The sequence below is a fragment of the Quercus robur genome, chromosome 2 (assembly GCF_932294415.1).
Source record: "Quercus robur chromosome 2, dhQueRobu3.1, whole genome shotgun sequence".
In the NCBI taxonomy this organism is placed as follows: Eukaryota; Viridiplantae; Streptophyta; class Magnoliopsida; order Fagales; family Fagaceae; genus Quercus; species Quercus robur.
The window spans coordinates 88,297,689-88,315,454 of NC_065535.1; the positions used below are offsets into that span (position 1 = coordinate 88,297,689).

General features: G+C 34.5%; 2 protein-coding genes and 1 non-coding gene across 4 annotated transcripts; all 3 read right to left on the reverse strand.

The window, feature by feature from the left end:
- Window positions 1–281: 281 nt before the first annotated feature.
- On the reverse strand, window positions 282–4,998 carry LOC126715651 (protein MULTIPOLAR SPINDLE 1). Of its 2 annotated transcripts, none has more exons than XM_050416373.1 (10): window positions 4,807–4,998; window positions 4,660–4,717; window positions 4,424–4,576; window positions 4,286–4,345; window positions 3,983–4,062; window positions 3,830–3,884; window positions 2,176–2,289; window positions 1,784–1,976; window positions 1,126–1,196; window positions 282–850 (listed from the first exon to the last, which is right to left on the reverse strand). In XM_050416373.1, exons 1-10 carry the CDS (start codon window positions 4,972–4,974, stop codon window positions 666–668), a joined length of 1,137 nt encoding a protein of 378 aa, XP_050272330.1. In that variant the 5' UTR covers window positions 4,975–4,998; the 3' UTR covers window positions 282–665. The 2 variants fall into 2 exon arrangements, with proteins under 2 accessions (XP_050272330.1, XP_050272329.1); XM_050416372.1 differs by having other exon boundaries at window positions 4,424–4,582.
- Window positions 4,999–7,350: 2,352 nt separating this feature from the next.
- On the reverse strand, window positions 7,351–13,907 carry LOC126715652 (eukaryotic translation initiation factor). Its single transcript, XM_050416374.1, has 9 exons — window positions 13,429–13,907; window positions 11,921–11,992; window positions 11,346–11,441; window positions 10,873–11,073; window positions 10,097–10,194; window positions 9,833–9,920; window positions 9,373–9,723; window positions 8,955–9,200; window positions 7,351–8,847 (listed from the first exon to the last, which is right to left on the reverse strand). The coding sequence occupies exons 1-9, from the start codon at window positions 13,606–13,608 to the stop codon at window positions 7,747–7,749; spliced, it is 2,433 nt and encodes an 810-aa protein (XP_050272331.1). The 5' UTR covers window positions 13,609–13,907; the 3' UTR covers window positions 7,351–7,746.
- LOC126716245 (small nucleolar RNA snoR103) lies at window positions 12,648–12,752 on the reverse strand. The gene has a single exon (XR_007652058.1). It is a non-coding gene; the product is annotated as a small nucleolar RNA snoR103 (small nucleolar RNA).
- Window positions 13,908–17,766: the final 3,859 nt, after the last annotated feature.

Consider the following 17,766-nt stretch of genomic DNA (forward strand, 5'->3'; position numbering starts at 1 on the left):
CCAAGTTTTGAATTATCAAACTTCTTTTAAACTTTTTTAAGATGACAAGTTATGATTGGTGGACAATATTTTCACAAAAACCTATTGTTGACATCACTTTATTTTCACCGCTCACAATTTGCCACTCCAACAATTTGTGGAAGAAGTCCCTAAACTTATTCATTCATTTATTAAACCTATAATAAAAAGACCAACATATGCCCATTTTGGCAAGAAAAGACAATAGGTTGAGAAAATTACAACTCTACTGTAGAGAAAATGACGAAAGTCAAGCCGCCGGGTAAGAATTCAACAAGAAATTATTTTAAATTAGCTCATGTTTGCAAATAATACACCTTTGCCAGGCAACATCTCCATTTCTGAGATGGGACCTGTACCCCACCTCATGTGCACAATTTTAAAAATGTCCTCTATGCATATCTAGCTTAAAAAGACATGCGAATGCGAATCTTGTTAGTAAACAAGTAGATAATCAGTTTCCTTATTCATAGTAAGGACGATACATATGCGTTCATGCATGCATTCATGAGAGACAGTGAGAGAGAGAGAGAGAGAGATCTCCCTTAGTTATATCTCTTGTCATATTAGCCAATCCAACACTTATATTTTTTTTTTTAAATGTAGGATAGAAATGGGCTTAAATTTTTTTAAGTAATATGCTGTAGTCATTGGAACAGATTATCAAGAATTTCTGGTTTGAGCTTCTGGAGTGATGAAGACTGGCTCACTTGTTTAGACAATTCACCAGTGACTCGATCAATGTAAAGCACATAAAGCCCATTTCTGTTTTCCAAAAGTTCTAATGCTTTCCGTGCGTGGAGAACCGATGCCAACCACTCCTCAAACAGCACTGCAATATCAATGTGTTACATCATTTAGCAGTTGTGTAGGCTTCCAAGATTGCTTTATTTAAATTACGGAGAACATCAAGGACTCAGTTTCTTAAGTTGCAAGATGTCAATGAAGTATTAGTATTACTGTAATACCTTTTTATTTTATTATTGAAATAAGGTACCATGTTATTTAGACTTATATGTCAAGCCTGGAAAATCTAATTAGTCTTGAAATGGAAGCTAGAGGTTGTAGAATAGATGCACCAAGTTCATAAACTTAAGCAATACATACTCTGGTCAAAACCTTCATCCCTTGACCACATTAATAAGTAGTCCGATATCAGAAACTCAATAAGCTGGATCCTGTCATCCGCAAATTAGACAAAGCCAAAATTTATCAAATTGTGTGAGCATATCTAAAACCCTTACCAACAAAGAAAAAAAAAGTGTAATATAAAACTAAATTTGTGTTGTGCTGACAAATCATTTCCCCCTGGATTGGATACGTATTGTGCTTTTTAGCAAAGGAGAGCAAGTCTTTTAGTTGAAAGGCCATTTGGCAATAAGAGGGTTTTCCAAGCCTTGGAAAGAAGTAGTTGACCAGAAGGAAAACCTACTCTATTTCTTATGCATTTCAAAGTTATGAGAGCAAGGAGTAACCCTTTAGGAAGTCTAAACAAAGGGATATAAGGCCAATTTGATATTAGGAATGGAGTCATCTCCATCTGAAGCATTTAGGCTATGTAAAAGAGGCAACATTTCCATTCAAAAAGTGGGATAACAGATGCTCAAATCATGACTATTCAATTGAGAAATAACTATCTAATGAAAAATACTATCGCTAAGATAAAATCTATGAGCTTGGGTCTCCAATAGATAATATTTCAAAAACGATCAGGAAGATTCATCATAACAGGCTAACAGTAAACAAGTTTTTGCAGAATACTTACAGTGTAAACATACATTCATGCATGTTGGGAAAAGCCTCATCAAATGGATCTAAGAAAAGCAAACTTTCAGCTTGTACAGAAATTCTTTGAGAAACTGAAAGTATTGTACGTTGTCCAATGTAGGCTTCACTTCCAAGTTTACGGATCAGGTGTTGAACATAGAATTGGGCATCAGAGTCAGTGTGTAGAGACTCTGTAACAGAATATCGAAACCAATTTTTTTTAAAAAAACTATGATTATAATAATTAAGAGAAAGCAACAAATAACATATTAGCAATATCATCGAGGAAAAGAATAGAGAACATGTAACAATGTCATATTTCTAAACGTTCTAAGAATTATAGAATTAACAAACCATTAAGCCAAAGACCAAACACAAATAACTATTTACCATCTAATTTCAAGGGGGAACACATCCTTCTAACCAAACGCATTATTAAGCTGCTCACAATTCCTTCAATGAGTTCCATGTTCTTTCCAGTAGATAATAGATTCTTCAATGAAGCTATAAGAAGCAGATAAAAAACATGATTTAGAGAGTAAGAATGAAGAACATATTGCGACATTATATAAGTGAAGAGAAACTCATATTAAACAGATAATAAGAAACTTATCAGTAAGTCATTACAATTTGAGCTTTAACGGGAAGCAGTGAACCTAACCATAGTTGACCTTACTTCCCCACGGCCCAGTAGATAATGAAAAGAGGAAAATAACTGTATTCTGTTGCAGTTTTTACAATTCATACAATGATTGTTGTGGTTTCTCATTTAAGTTAGCCAGATATTACCTTCTTAAGTCCCTTGAAAAAGTATAACTAATCTATTACTTCATTTCCATTCAACTACAGGTCAAATTTTCTATTAAAATATAGGACATCACTTCTCACAGTTTCGACAGATGCTCTCTGTGTCCCTAGTCCCTAGTCCTTACCCTATCTGGCCACTTGTGATCCATTTCTTTTTCCAGCCACTTCTTTCAATGTATCAATGAATCCAAGCATGACATTAGGAGACTCAAAACATTCTAATTAAGGATGTTAAAGAGAGTCAAAAGCAATATAGTATTGTGCATTTATTTCTTTGGAAATATAAGACCTGTTACAGCAGATAACAAAAAATTATTTCATCGCTCTGTTAATCCAGGCAATGTTCTCTATTTAATCAGCAGTCTTTCAACAACTCATCAACCATTGTTCAACCAATCAACATTCAACATACTAAGATAGCAAGACAAATAATTAAATGATGTTAACTTTAATGTTTTGACAGATACTCTCAAGCAACAGATGTTCTGGTAGCATTAATGTAATGTAGTTGAAGTCACTTGTTACTAACAAGCCAAAAAAGATAAAAGTACCATCAGCCTGCAATTGCAAATCCCTCCCTAAGTAATCTATCCATAATAGTCCTTACACCGTAAGATGCCAACAATAAAGTACGTAAAACATTCTGGACAACTGATAAAGGTTGTACCCAATGCACAACCGATACTAGTTTATATTGTTCTACTTAAAATTTCTTTATTTTAATAACAAAATTAATTCCCATAACTTACTTCTTTACTCTATCGATCTCAACCCATATTCACCTACATTAATAATGTAGCTCACATCTGTGGCACCAAGCAACCGTATGATCAATTTTAATAACCTTTTTTTTTCATATGTGCAAAGATGTTGAACGTAGCCTATAGTAATTTCTAAAGCTATCCTTGGCATCATCTATGCTATCTACAGCCATCAACTTCCATCACTCAACTAATTCTTTCTTCTTTCAAAGACTAATCTTTCATCATGCCAAACACAGCATATACATCTCCATTGACCAAGAACTGTAACGCAAGAACAACCATGATTAAATGATGATCACAAGAGGCTCCAATCTGGGTGCCACCTAAACCGTATGGACACAATCAAATTATCACAAATTACAGTAGAGTTACTTTTAAAAGCTGAAGTTCATATTTTCATGGATAATGTATTACAATAAACTAAAGAAGCACAGATTTCTTGAAACAATGATTAATAGAATGAAAATCAATACCTAAAATAAAGTCCACAGCTTGATGTGCCCAGTTAGTAAAACTAGACTTCTCCACCTGCAAAATACAATTAAAAACAAAACAAAAATTAATTAATTAATGACATTCACTTATTGAAAGAATGCACTTAGAAAGAGTGAGTGAAATAATCTGACATTAGAAACGGTATCGCAAAGCTCCACAAGAAAATCAACTGAGGCCCTGAGCTGCTCGATTTCATCGTCAGCGTTCAAATCTGCAGATGTAACCAGAAAAATACATTCAAAAACTGCATTAAAAAAATGGAATACAATGTGCTTGTGAATTTTTACTCCTAAAAGTTCAAATGAAATTATCAATTCACCAAAAGTTACAAAGTTCATATATAATCGCATTTCTCGAAGTGAATATATATCAAATCACTATCAATTCGAAAATGCGTATAAACAATTTGAATTCGCCGAAAACACAAAGCGAACCCGAAAATTGGCGTCGCTGAATTGATCCATTTGTTCGTCTTCTCCTTTCCTTGAAGCGAACTACACAAGCAAATTTTCAAACATTAATTGAACACGGATTGGAAATAATACAATCACTATGATGATGATGAGAAAAACCTTGTCTGAAAAATCTCCGGCGAAGAACGTCGTTGAATCTGCGATCAGAGCCTTCTTCGACTTCGAGTCGCTTAGGGCTCAATTTCCCCAAATTATCAAAGAAATAGCACTTGCACGAAGCACTTTGCGGGAACAGATCGCACTGCGATGCATCTGAAACTAACACAACTTTAACACACACACAAAAAAAACCTAAAAATTCAATTTCAAAGAGAGAGAGATATAAATGTTTAAACCTTCAGCTTCCTTGAGATCTTCTCTGAGTCTGAAAATCTCTTGCTTTCGCTCCTTGGCCTAAAACTTCATCGAAAAAAAACTCGATCACACAAAAAGGATTAGAAATTTTTGTAGCAAAGAGAGAGGTGAGAAAGTAAGAGCGGGACCTTTCGCTTCCATCGGAGAGCGTCGGAGTCGGAGAGATTTGACGGCGGAGGAGGCTGGCTTTGATGGAGCTTGGATCGTAGAAGAGAGAGAGCTAAGGCAAACTTCAGCGACTCGTCTTTTGGATCTGTGTTCGTTTTCGATGCTTGTGCTTCTTCGCTCCCTGACATTTCTCTATGAAAAAAGCGCGGGAGATTTTGAAAAGTAATAAATAACCTTAGAAAATAGAGTACGGGTTAAATACAAATTATTATTTATTTTCTTTTCTTTTTTAGTTAATTCGAACCATAAATTAAAAAAAAAATGCAAATTTTTTTAATAAGTAAATACAAATGATAAAAAAAAAAAAAAAAATCCAAGCCTCAAACTAATTTTCTACGTAGAGATTCTTCAAGAGTACTATTTTCTTTCTTTAACACTTCTTTTACACTTTCTTCCTTACTTGTCTCTATTAGGCTCTTTTGTCTTTCTATGTCTAGCTTTTTACATATAATTTGTATTGAACTAGATAATTCTGACCCCGATGCAAATATCGACTCTAAAAGTCTTTTTTTACTTGTGCAATACTTCCAACAAGGTTAAAATATGGTATTGGGGAAGTATTTGTGTAAATGATTCTATCATTAATTTGTAAATCATTGATTTGACATTCTAGTATGGAACGCACAAAATTCTTATGAATTTAAACTCTTTCTTATAAATAGATAAGTTTAAATAAATGATTAATAGATAATAAGTAAATATTAGTATTAATAAAACATTTTTTATTTTTCATTAGTAAAATATTTTTTCATTTAGAAAAGTAAAGATGTAGACAAAATAAATACATATTTATTAAAAAAATTTAAATTATCATCTAAAAAAAAAAAAATTTTCTTTAATTTTTATTATTTTCATATTTTATTATATTGACTTATACTATATATTTAGGCATGTAAAAAATTGTTTGCTATTTAAATTATTTAAAATTTGATAAAAAATTTTAAATGTTTCATAATATTAGTATACTATAATCGTGCAACCTCTTAATCATTTATAATAATTATTATAAAAAAAATAAAAAATAAAATAAAAAACTTGATCAAAAATATTTAAGGAATAACAATTGTGATTAATATAAATTAAAAAGATAATTTACAGTTTTCAAACTGAATGAAAAGAAATACTTACGTAATTATTTTTGTTAGTCACGAGAAAATAATATATATATATATATATATATATATGAAGGTTATTCTTTGGTTTTTATTTTTTATATTTAACAGAACAAATGGTTTCCTGGTTTATGGTTTACCATTATAATCATCTCGACTATTTTACGTTAGAAGTTAGAACTGATGATTTCGTGGTTCATTTTTCATCCACCATATTGTTCCTCTCATTTTCTTTCCAGGCTGTACAGGAACAATAATTTTAGAGTTATTCCATCAAAAAAAGAAAAGAAAATTAGAGTTACTGTTTTTCATTATCACACTTCAACTCAAGTAGACAACAAATACCTATCAAAAAAATAAAAAAGTAGACAACAAATAGATTGATTTTTTTTTTTGGTTGAGAAAAGACAAATAAATTGATTTAAAACAAAATTGTTTAGAATGATATTTGCCGCAAAAGAGCATAGCTCCTACCTCGTGTTCAGTATTTGGTTCTTATTTCAATCAATATTACTCTTTTTTTTTTTTTTAAGTAGAAATTTCGACCAATATTACTTAACATTGTTAGTATTTAATTTTTATTTCAATCAATATTACATAACAAAACAATGTTGTGCTCAGCTGAGAGTTTTTTAACTCAATTAGCACATCTTGGTTTTTTTTTTTTTTTTTAATGAAAATGTATGGAGTTCTAATCCATCCCCCAATTATCAACCAAAAAAAAATGCTGTGCTCAATATCAAGCTCCTAAGGTGGACTGCAAATTTCATGCTTGGAACATATTGACTTGATTTCCTAGGAAGGATGTGCAATTACAAGGCTGTTTGATAGCATTCTATCAAGACGACAAACATGAAGTGTAATAGCTTACCAGTAACAAACTACCAATGCTTCAACCCTTTAGAGAGAGAAGCTAAAAGCAGCTGCATCCAATGGCATTTTCCTATAAGAATTTAAGCTAACATTATTTTAAATTTCAGCATTTATACAAATTCTCAGTACTTTCTTTTTGTTTTTTGGAATCTCTCTCTCCAGGACAAGTTGACAAAGCCTAAATATCGCATCAGTCCAGCAGCAGATCAATATTCTAACAACACGACATTGTCAGTTATTAATGCATAATAAAAATAGTGTCAGTGATAAATCTAAGTGAAAGCAGAGACCGAATTGTGAAAATGGTTCTCCCTGGCTTTACTCAGTTGATAGTTGGACTAGACAGTGGTCCTGAACCTGGCCTCACTAAGAACCCACAATTCGCATAGTTGATACACACCTAGCTCATTAAAAAAAATTGCTAACAGAGTTACAGAACCCAGAAGAAGTGAAAAAAGACCGAATATGCACGTAAGAAAAAAAACAAAACAAAAAAAGGATTGGTTTCATCCAAATTAGTGGAAGGTAAAAAAAACATATAACATTTATGAACTAGCAAGTTTAACAATAAACTAAATTTCCCAGTCAAGACAATAAAAAATGATTGAAAAACTAATCAAATACAAAACAACTGGATCCCTTAATGGATCACTCTTCTCGAGCTTTGTGCCACAAGATTAGTCAAACTCGAGAACAAAATCCATGGCATTTATGGTTTGATCATTTCCTCAATAACACACCGCTATGACCTCGGAAAAATATACAACTCAGATAAAAATTACCTGTTTTTTCACAGTTCCACCTTATCACATACTGTAGTACAAATTTGCTCTTTTCTCAAAAGGGGGTAATTATGGGAAGGGGCATTCTGAAGCAAAAGAAAGCAGGTACATCTTGTTAAGGAATGTGATGTACTCATGCAGAGAACTGGCAAGCCTCAATATCAGCTGCTTGTGAATCCAACATACCTTGTCCAGATGTACTGGATTTAATAACCACGAGTGCTGCATCAAATATGGCTCTCTGGAACCGGCCATCTTCCACCTTCTTGAGGGCCTCTTTCACCACCTTAAAATCCAATCCCCCAGCCAAAACTAGATTCCCAATTATTTCTCCAAAATTATTTGGTGCTTTGGGTACATCTATGCCAACATCATCCAACATTGAGGCATAAAGCAGACATCCGGTCCCTATATCTCTAGCCGTAATAACCTTCTTAGCAAATAAATACTCCAAAAGCTTCGCGACTGGTTCAGCGCAAGGTGGACTTTTCTCTAGTCCAAGGGAAATCGCTTCCTTGACAAACTCAGGGTAGTAAGCTGGAGACTTTAGCTCCTCCACACACTGTAGTGCTTCATCCAAAAGGCGGATGGCAAAATACTCTTCCAGAAGAGAGACTGTTTTTCTCCGAAGATCATCCAGATTCAATGTTGCAGCCAAGGCCTGTGGCTTCTCAGCAGGAACAGGTTTAGCAGATACAGGGACTTGGGGTGAAGGCTCTGCACCCAAAACATAGTTGGAAGGGCGAGCAGGTGGGGCCACACTGCCCTGCAATAGGGCACTAGTCTGCTCTGCACCCAAACCATAATTGGAAGGGCGAGCAGGTGGGGCTGCACTGCCCTGCAATAAGGCACTAGTCTTCCCACTTATAAAGCCACCACTACCCTGAGGTAAGAGCCTTGAGCTCAGCGATGCAGACTTTCCAACTAATGGTGATTGGCCACGTCCAGCAGGCTGCATACCTGATCCATCACCCCTTGACATTGAACGATTGCGATATACCTCCCAATTTTCATTATCAAATCCAGGCATCCCAGGCATCTTCCTTGTTCCTGGCATTCCGGGCATCAAACCACCAGAGCCAGGACGGGCCATTGGGAAACCCCCTGGGCTGGTATTACCTTGAGCACCAGAAATAATACCACGACTATTTCTCATGCTTGCAGTAGCACCTGGACGCAATCCAAGATTTTTCTCTGCTTCTGAGTGTATTTCAGTGATGGTTTTGGCTTTTACCTGCAAAAACAAGATAGTGAAGAGATGATTAGAAATTCCAAGTCAACACCACACTTATCTCACTTAAAAATATCTTTCAAAAACAAAGATGACATTCACATCCCTACCTCTTCACGCCTAGGAACCCAGTTGTTTGATCTCAAATCAAGAATGTCACGAACCATGAACCTCAGTCGAGGGGCCAATTGAGGGTTAGTGCTCAGTTCCTTCAATCGACTAAAGTACATATCATTTATACGCCGTGATTTTTGGTTCTCTTCAAGCTGCTTACCAATAGTGTTAAAGAACTGACATATAGCTTCTACGTTTTCCTCAGCAGGACAAAGCTTGCTATCAGGTGGCCCTAGAAGCTCCTGTTTCATGTATACAAGTAACATAAGAAATTTTTTAGCCCCAAAAAAAAACAGTAACATAAGCAATTAAATTATAATCAAGATATTCTAAAGCATAAATGAAAAGGAAATACTACAGTATGTATGAACAGTGTATGGCCCCAGCCACAGAGAGAGGGAGTTCAAATGGAACCTGAACAATGTGATGAACAATCTTTTCAGGTACCATCTTCTGCTTCAGGAGCTCTCCAATTAAACGGATGTTTCCAAGAGTTCGGAGCTTAATCATTCTTTCTTTGTCCCGCCGCTCCGTCTCTTGCTCAGGTGAAGTCATCTGCCTCATTTCTTGTCTCAGTTGGTCAGCACCTTCAAAAGCCTCCTGGCAGATATTCAAGAGGACTCGCTTGAAAGTAATTTCTTTACCATCAGGTTCGTCAGATGGGAAAGGTGGGAGCTTTTCATTAAGATCAGAACACAGAAGAGCATACATGGGACAAAATGTGGGTTCCAGCACAGCCTTATCAAATATCAGTGAAATAACGTCCTGTATTGCAAGTAAAAAGTCAGTTGAATTGAATACATATTAAACTAAACACACCATAGTTAACTGAGGCATACAGATATGTAAATTATCACATCTAAAAAGGAGTAACCTTTAAGATATCAGCCGATGTAATGCCAGAGTCAATTAGTTGACCCTTAAGCAGATCAAACTTCTCAGGGGTAAGCTTGTTCAATATCCTGCATAAGAACAGAAAATAGAATTCTGTCAACTTTTAAAAGTGACCGTGTTTCTTGGGGACAGCTAGATAGCATAAATGGACAGAGATTATCACACCAAATAAGTTACTAGTAAAGAGGAACCATGCACATGCAGATTTTAAAATATCAAACTAAAGATCTTCACAATACAATACCCCTTTACAGTCTTCAAAACACGATCTTTTTCAGAGAGAGTTCCCCTTCTAACTGACCATGGCACCTCAGCCTTGACTAGAGCAGGAGCAGGACCTCCCTGATGATAAAAACACAACAAAATAACTAAACCACCTGATAGAAGCATAGCCAAGAGAGAGCCATGCATACATAAAGGCAAAATTTTACATAAAAAAGAAAAACTAAAAGCCGGAAAGACTTAATAATAATCCGAAGTTTTAAACTCACCTAACATATTATTCAATTAATATACACAACACACATACTCTCAACACCTCATTGAGATTTTAAGAATGACCAACAGAGAGTAAACACTTCTTGACACTACCTGGAAAGGCCGCTAAAATCACAGAGTTCACACCATTACATGAATGCACTGCACCAACGAAAACTAAGGCCCAAGTAAACGGCCACAAGTGGACAATGTGAAAAATTCACCTAAAAATTTACATTACATATATGGAAAAGCCAAAATCTAGTAAGCAGCATATTAAGTTTCCAGTATGTCAGTGATCATTATACAAGCCAATGAGCTCAACTTGCACCTCCTCCCCTTGTGAGGGCAATGTGGAAGGTGAGGTCTCATGTTCTAGAACAACAGAATGCACAAGTAGATATCAAGTTCAATCACTAATATTATATTTTGATGCTCACATCAATAGCATTTCAAAATAACCAAACATAAACAACCACTCTTCCATATATATTGAGAAACATATAGAATCATAATGATATTATTCGTTAATAAACTAATTACCCCTTGGTTAGAAGAGATCTGGGCCCTTGCAAATTGCGAGTTGAGTTGGTCTTGGCGGTTAAATTGATTGTCCTCCTGCTGTCTGGAGTCAAATCGACCACCAACTTCCTTACTCTCTCCAGAGTTAGGAAACTGTGCAGATCGGCCACGCCAGTCACGATTATCTGGCTCAGAATAACGACCCTGAGGCTGAAGTGGTGGCTGGAGGAAGGAATTTAAAAATAAAAAAGTTATTCATATTATGGCCATTAACAGGTGATCATATGAAAACTTCAAAGCTAAATAGGAGATGAATAAAATGATCTCTACTATTATAAACGAGATCACTAAAAAACGTCTCACACAATCAGAGCTATCTGGAAAAATTAAATTTTTAGCCTTCCATCAATTCTATCAGTCAGTCATCCCAGTAAAAAAAAAAAAAAAAAAAAAAGAGGGATGGGGTAAGCATTCAAAGCTGGCAAGAAAATTACATTGCTTTCTGGACGACTCCAATTTTGATCTTCCCCATTAATTTCTGCATCAATTTCTCGTTTGATTTTTAGAATGTCATCGGGGACTTCAACAGCCTGCAAAATAAATATTTTAAAAAAAAGTACAACAATCAGACATTCAGTAAGCATGTATATATATATATATATATATATTATGTGAAGACCAAATCCTGCTTCCAATAAGGACATGAAGATTCAACTCTTTACTAATATGATTTATATATACAGCAGAATATGTGATTAAAAAAAAAAAAAAGACCTCATATAGATGTGTGTGTGTGTGTGTGTGTACACAATCATACTAATTAACTGAAATCATAAATACAGAGCATGGGAGGCAGGAGGAAAATAATGCACAGAAAAAGAGGAAGAGAATGAGGAAAAGAAACATATTTTGTGCAACACCATCAGGACATAGTCCAAGAAATTTTTAATATAAGTAAAGGCATTTGCAGTATTGTTCCCAAAACAGCTTAATATGATAATTTTTCCTCTGATACTGTAACCAGACACAATAGCACAGCCAAGCATCAAAGCCTAGAATTAATGATTACCTCTCTAAGCTGTAACAGCTGGTCACGGGTGTACCGCACACGCTCACGACCCTCAAACCGTGAGTCTCCAGTCTATGACAACAAAACAACCAAAGAGTCAAGAAGCTTCAACAACATTTTAGCTCAGTACTCACATACAAACATAAATAAACTATAAAACTGCAAGGAAAGAGAAACGGGATATATGCGTAAATAGCTGAGTCAAACTATAATCCAATTTAATAACACTAACTCTAATGCAAATACGTCACTGCTACAAGCTTTTGAAATGTCCTGCTAATATACCAAATATATGATAAAACATTCATGAAACTACTAAGTCCAACCTTATATCTAATGACATAAATGACAATAAAAAAAAAAAGCTTAGAAGAATCTTGTCTAGCATTTTGATGATTCCACACATGAATATGTGTGTGTGTGCGTGTGTGTGTGTGTATTAATTAAAGATGTCAATATTCCTACTAAAATTTCACTATAAAACTAAACTGCTCCACTGATAATGGTCTCAATCACATCTTCAATGAATCTAACCTGCAGAACAAACAGAGAAAAAACTGGTTTCACAGGCTACACAACTTAAGAAAGAGACAACTACAAACCAGCATGGATTAATGACTCATTCAACGAGTCTAATATAAAGTAGTATGCACTGCTGAAGTTGCACCTGATTCTCTTATGCTACAATGAACTTGCCCTTTCATTAAAATCCCACATATATAAGTCTCCATGTTTGTAGGTCCTTTATGGGCAATATGAAACTCGCTACATGCCCACCTAAAGCCTACATATTACTGTCTGTCCATATTTACAGCAGGTACACATACTAAGTGGCCCACCAAGAATTAGGACATTTACCTCAACAACTTCAATACATTAAACCCTCTAATGAACTCATTAACATCAAAATTTATTTAAAGAAAATCTTCCCCTTAACTAATAACCCTTATTTTTTATAAGTCCCTTAACTGATAACACTAGTAAACACGGCCCTCAGGTCTGCCCGTCCAGAGCTTTCAAAGTGCCTTTTTCTCACTTTTGAATGCAAAACCATATCCATGCTGGGATCCTAAAAGCAAAAAAAGAAAAAAAGAGTCTTCCAAAACGCTAACCAAACAGTGCCTAAAAGCAGCCACATTATATTCCCCACAATCACACCCACAAAGGCAGGCATAAATAAATCTAAGGAAGCTACCACCACCCACCAACCCAATAAAGTTTCAGAATTGAACATACCCAACTGACCCCTTTCAACCACAAAACAAATATAACAATATCAATACATGACAAGATCAAAACATTAAAAAAAAGATCCAAAAGACAAAACCCACATCACATATGAAGTCACAAACACCAAAAATCAAATCTTTACAAAGAACCCAATTCAAAACAACCAAAACCAATAACTTTTCACAACAAGAATCAAAACCCATGTTTTATATAATGAATAGAATTGAATCAAAAAAACCCAGATCCAAAAAACAAAGATTTGGGATTAAAGGTACAACCTTGATAGAGAAAGCAGAAGGAGCACCACCATGAGGACGAAGGAGTGGGAGATCGGAGGTAAAAGAACCAAAAGTAGGGGCAGAATTGGTAGAAGAAGTATCAAAGCGAGGACCAAGGAGTCTGCTACCGCGACCACCACCAGGTCTCAAGCTCAGCACCGTCTGATCACCTTGCTGCATACCTCGGATCTTTCGCTAATGAAAAGTATAGCAAAAAACAGACAATCTAAGCCGTTCGATTCAGAACTAAAAACTTGCAGAGGTAATTAAAAAAAAAGATTCAGCTGTATTATACACTGAATATGAAAGAGAGGCTTTTATTTTTGTGAGAGAATATATATATAGAGAGATAGAGAGAGAGGTTTTGGGTGTTCTCTCTCTTCCGCAGGAGAGCAAAGAAGAGAAGAGAATGAGAGAAAAAGAGAGGCCGGTGTGGTGAGGAAAACAAACCCTTTTAGGGGTATGTGTGTGAGAGAGAGTTTTTTGGGTGTGTTGCTGTGTTTTTGTTTTATTATTATTATTTTTTTATTACTATTTTTTCTTTTTCTTTTTCTTTTTCTTTTTCGTTTTCGTTTTCGATTTCGATTTCGATTTGGTTTTGGTTTTTATTTATTTATTTATTTTTTGGACTTTTTTGACTTTTTAGGTAATGGTTGTGGGAGTCGGTGGAATTACATCAGTGTCCTTGTTTGTTTAGGATACAGCTTTTTGAGTTGACAAATACACCCTTTTGTTTTTCCTAATTAGATATTCCCTTATTAAAAAAAATATATTCATCATCTTTTAAACTTTGTAATTTTAATTACCAAGTATGCAAAATAAAAGTTTTTTCTTATTCACTCAAGTATAATTTTTTTTATTGTTCATAAGAGACATGTAATCTGATCCTCTTGCACCAAAAATAATAATAAACTCATTAATGTTTTGGCATGATAATATCATAGAATTTTTTTTTAAATGATATCATAGAATTTGAAAAAGAAAATTACAATGCTAAAGTGCTTTAAAACTATTAAAATTGTCTAGCAACCAATTGCTAAAGAGCTTTTAGATGAAAAGAATAGCAAAAATTGTACTTTCATGCTTGAAACCAATTAATTCAGGTAATAGCAAATTTTTATTTAATTATTATCGGTTAGAATAATAATAATCATCATTGTTATATTTCTCTCTCCAAAATGGGCAGTTATTAGGTGTCATTTTGAAAAATAAATATAGGCATCAATGTCATTTCATTGTTTTTATTAAAAATTGGAATAATGCACTAACGAGATTTAAGGTTAAATCTCAAATTTTTATTTTTATTCTTAATTTTTTAGATAAAAATATTGTAACTTTATTATGAATCAAAGCTAACTTAATTATGGTAAGATTTTTCTCTATCCAAGCTACATAACCATCAACACTTTTAGTATGTTGAGCTAAGAGATGAGCAGGACGATTGTCTTATAGTTTACTTTGCCAGCACTATCGCGAATCAACACTCCAACACTCCAACCTAGTGAACTTCATCTTTGGGCTCGGTTTGAGTCAACTTGAAATTAGCCGTGTGAAATTCGTCCAGCAGGAGCCTAGCTTTCTGCACAATTGCTGAAGCTTGTTGCCATGCCTTGCCCACTCTTACCTCATTTGGATTAAACCACATACACCACACCACCATAGCCACTAGTTTCAGCAACTCATCACCCAAGCAAAGGCCAAACTTTAGCTGCCATAGGAAATCGGCAAAACTTGGAAAGACCAACCCATGTGAAGCAAAAGGAATACCAATAAGGCGCCAGACCTCACGTGCCTTCACACAATCCTAAAATATATGCTCACTACTCTCTGCTTCCTCCTAACACGCTTCACAAATTGGATCCTCAAGAACTTTCCTACAACAGAGCTTGACCTTTGTTGGTAAATGCAGTAGTTGATATTTACTGATTATATTCTTCTTAAAAAAACTTTGTTGTAAATAAGTAACTCTAGATTGGATAATAGGGAGCATCCTCCCACCAATATAATGTGTCCCAATACCTCTACAACAAAATTATTACACCTACTTGGACAATATTGAAAAGGCAAACTCACTAAATATTATAGCTAGAACAACAATGTCATGTAGCAAAGCTCGGAATTTAAAGTTTAGTCTTGAAATTGTTTTTAACTAAAAAAATATCTCAATACTCTTTTTAACAAAATTGTCAAATGTGTGGCAATTTTTGCTAAAAAAGCATTAAGAGCCTTAATGTCCTGCCAAACTAGCCCTAGGTTAATATAAAAAATAAAAATAAAAATAAAAATAAAAACTAGCCCTAGGTTGATAAGTGTCTTATGAAATTACAACCTTTTTTTTTCATGACCTTGATATAGGCTAAGGGTCTAGAAGTGCCATATTGTTGGCAACATTTGTCCAACAAATTTTTCTATTTCAATTTTAAAGATAATGTTTTAGAAAACTTGTCCAATAAAAGGTATTTTTTGCTATTGTTTTGTTTTTAGTAGGGAACACTTTATGGTTTAGTTTTGATGAGGATAAATCATGATGTATCACCTCGGCAAGGTATAAGCCCAACTACGTTGAATGCTAGCTTGGCTTAATGACGTGGCAAATGGGCAAGAGGTATTAGAGGCTCCAAGTATTGAGCTCCTGTAACTCGGGAGTCATTAGGTCAACCTATCCTCGATATGAAAATAAATTCATGCTCACATGCTCTCCCCAATCTCCTTTAACCCAAGAACCACTAAGAGCCTTGATATGGGATAACCTCATTGATATCAAGAATGGGATAATCTCATTGGTATCACGAAGAGATCAACTCCTAGCATTAAAAAGGGAAACCGTTTCAAAGAAAGATATGAAAATGCAAACCTAGAATTATATGTCTTTCATTATTTCGCAAAGTTGCCTATTGACTTTGGCATCAGAAAGTCCACATCCACACAACCCAAACGATTCTCTATATTTTTGCTTCTTCTTTTTCATGCGTATGGAAACTAGATTGCATCATCAATCAATTGTATCATCATAGTTTATATCTTTATTCACTTTTATCTAAAAAAAAGATATAATATTATTATTTTATATTTCTCTTTTAAAAAAGGAAAAAAAATCTTTTATTCACGATGTTTAAAGTTTAGTTTTGCGATCCTCATAGGTCAATTAGTTGACACTTCTCAGTGTTTCCAATGAAAACATCAAATGTTTAAAAACACTAGCCCTGGGTTGATAAGTGTCTTATGAAATTACAACCTTTTTTTTTCATGACCTTGATATCGGCTAAGGGTCTAGAAGTGCCATATTGTTAGCAACATTTGTCCAACAAATTTTTCTATTTCAATTTTAAAGATAATGTTTTAGAAAACTTGTCCAATAAAAGGTATTTTTTGCTATTGTTTTGTTTTTAGTAGGGAACACTTTATGGTTTAATTTTGATGAGGATAAATCATGACGTATCACCTCAACAAGGTATAAGCCCAACTACGTTGAATGCCAGCTTGGCTTAATGACGTGGCAAGTGGGCAAGAGGTATTAAAGGCTCCAAGCATTGAGCTCCTGTAACTCGGGAGTCATTAGGTCAACCTATCCTCGATATGAAAATAAATTCATGCTCACACGCTCTCCCCAATCTCCTTTAACCCAAGAACTTCTAAGAGCCTTGATATGGGATAACCTCATTGATATCAAGAATGGGATAATCTCATTGGTATCACGAAGAGATCAACTCCTAGCATTAAAAAGGGAAACCGTTTCAAAGAAAGATATGAAAATGCAAACCTAGAATTATATGTCTTTCATTATTTTGCAAAGTTGCCTATTGACTTTCGCATCAAAAAGTCCACATCCACACAACCTAAACGATTCTCTATATTTTTGCTTCTTCTTTTTCATGCGTATGCAAACTAGATTGCATCATCAATCAACTGTATCGTCATAGTTTCTATCTTTATTCACTTTTTTCTTAAAAAATATATATATAATATTAAAATTTTATATTTCTCTTTTAAAAAAGGAAAACAAAAAAAAACTTTTATTCATGATGTTTAAAGTTTAGTTTTGCAATCCTCATAGGTCAATTAGTTGACACTTCTCGGTGTTTTCAATGAAAATATCAAATGTTTAATTCCTCTTTCCCCAATTATCAAATTTCCCAACAAAAAAGGGGGGTGCAATTCTAATAAAGAGAAGGAAATATTAGACAAGGATCAACAAGGGCAAAAGTGAATTCCCACCAACTCTGCACTTCTGGATCTGGTACTGTGCCCAAGAATCATACAAGGATAAGAATGGTATTTCAAAGACAAGAAAAATTCTATCCTAAATTCCATTATATTAGTTTCCATAAACTGTCTGTT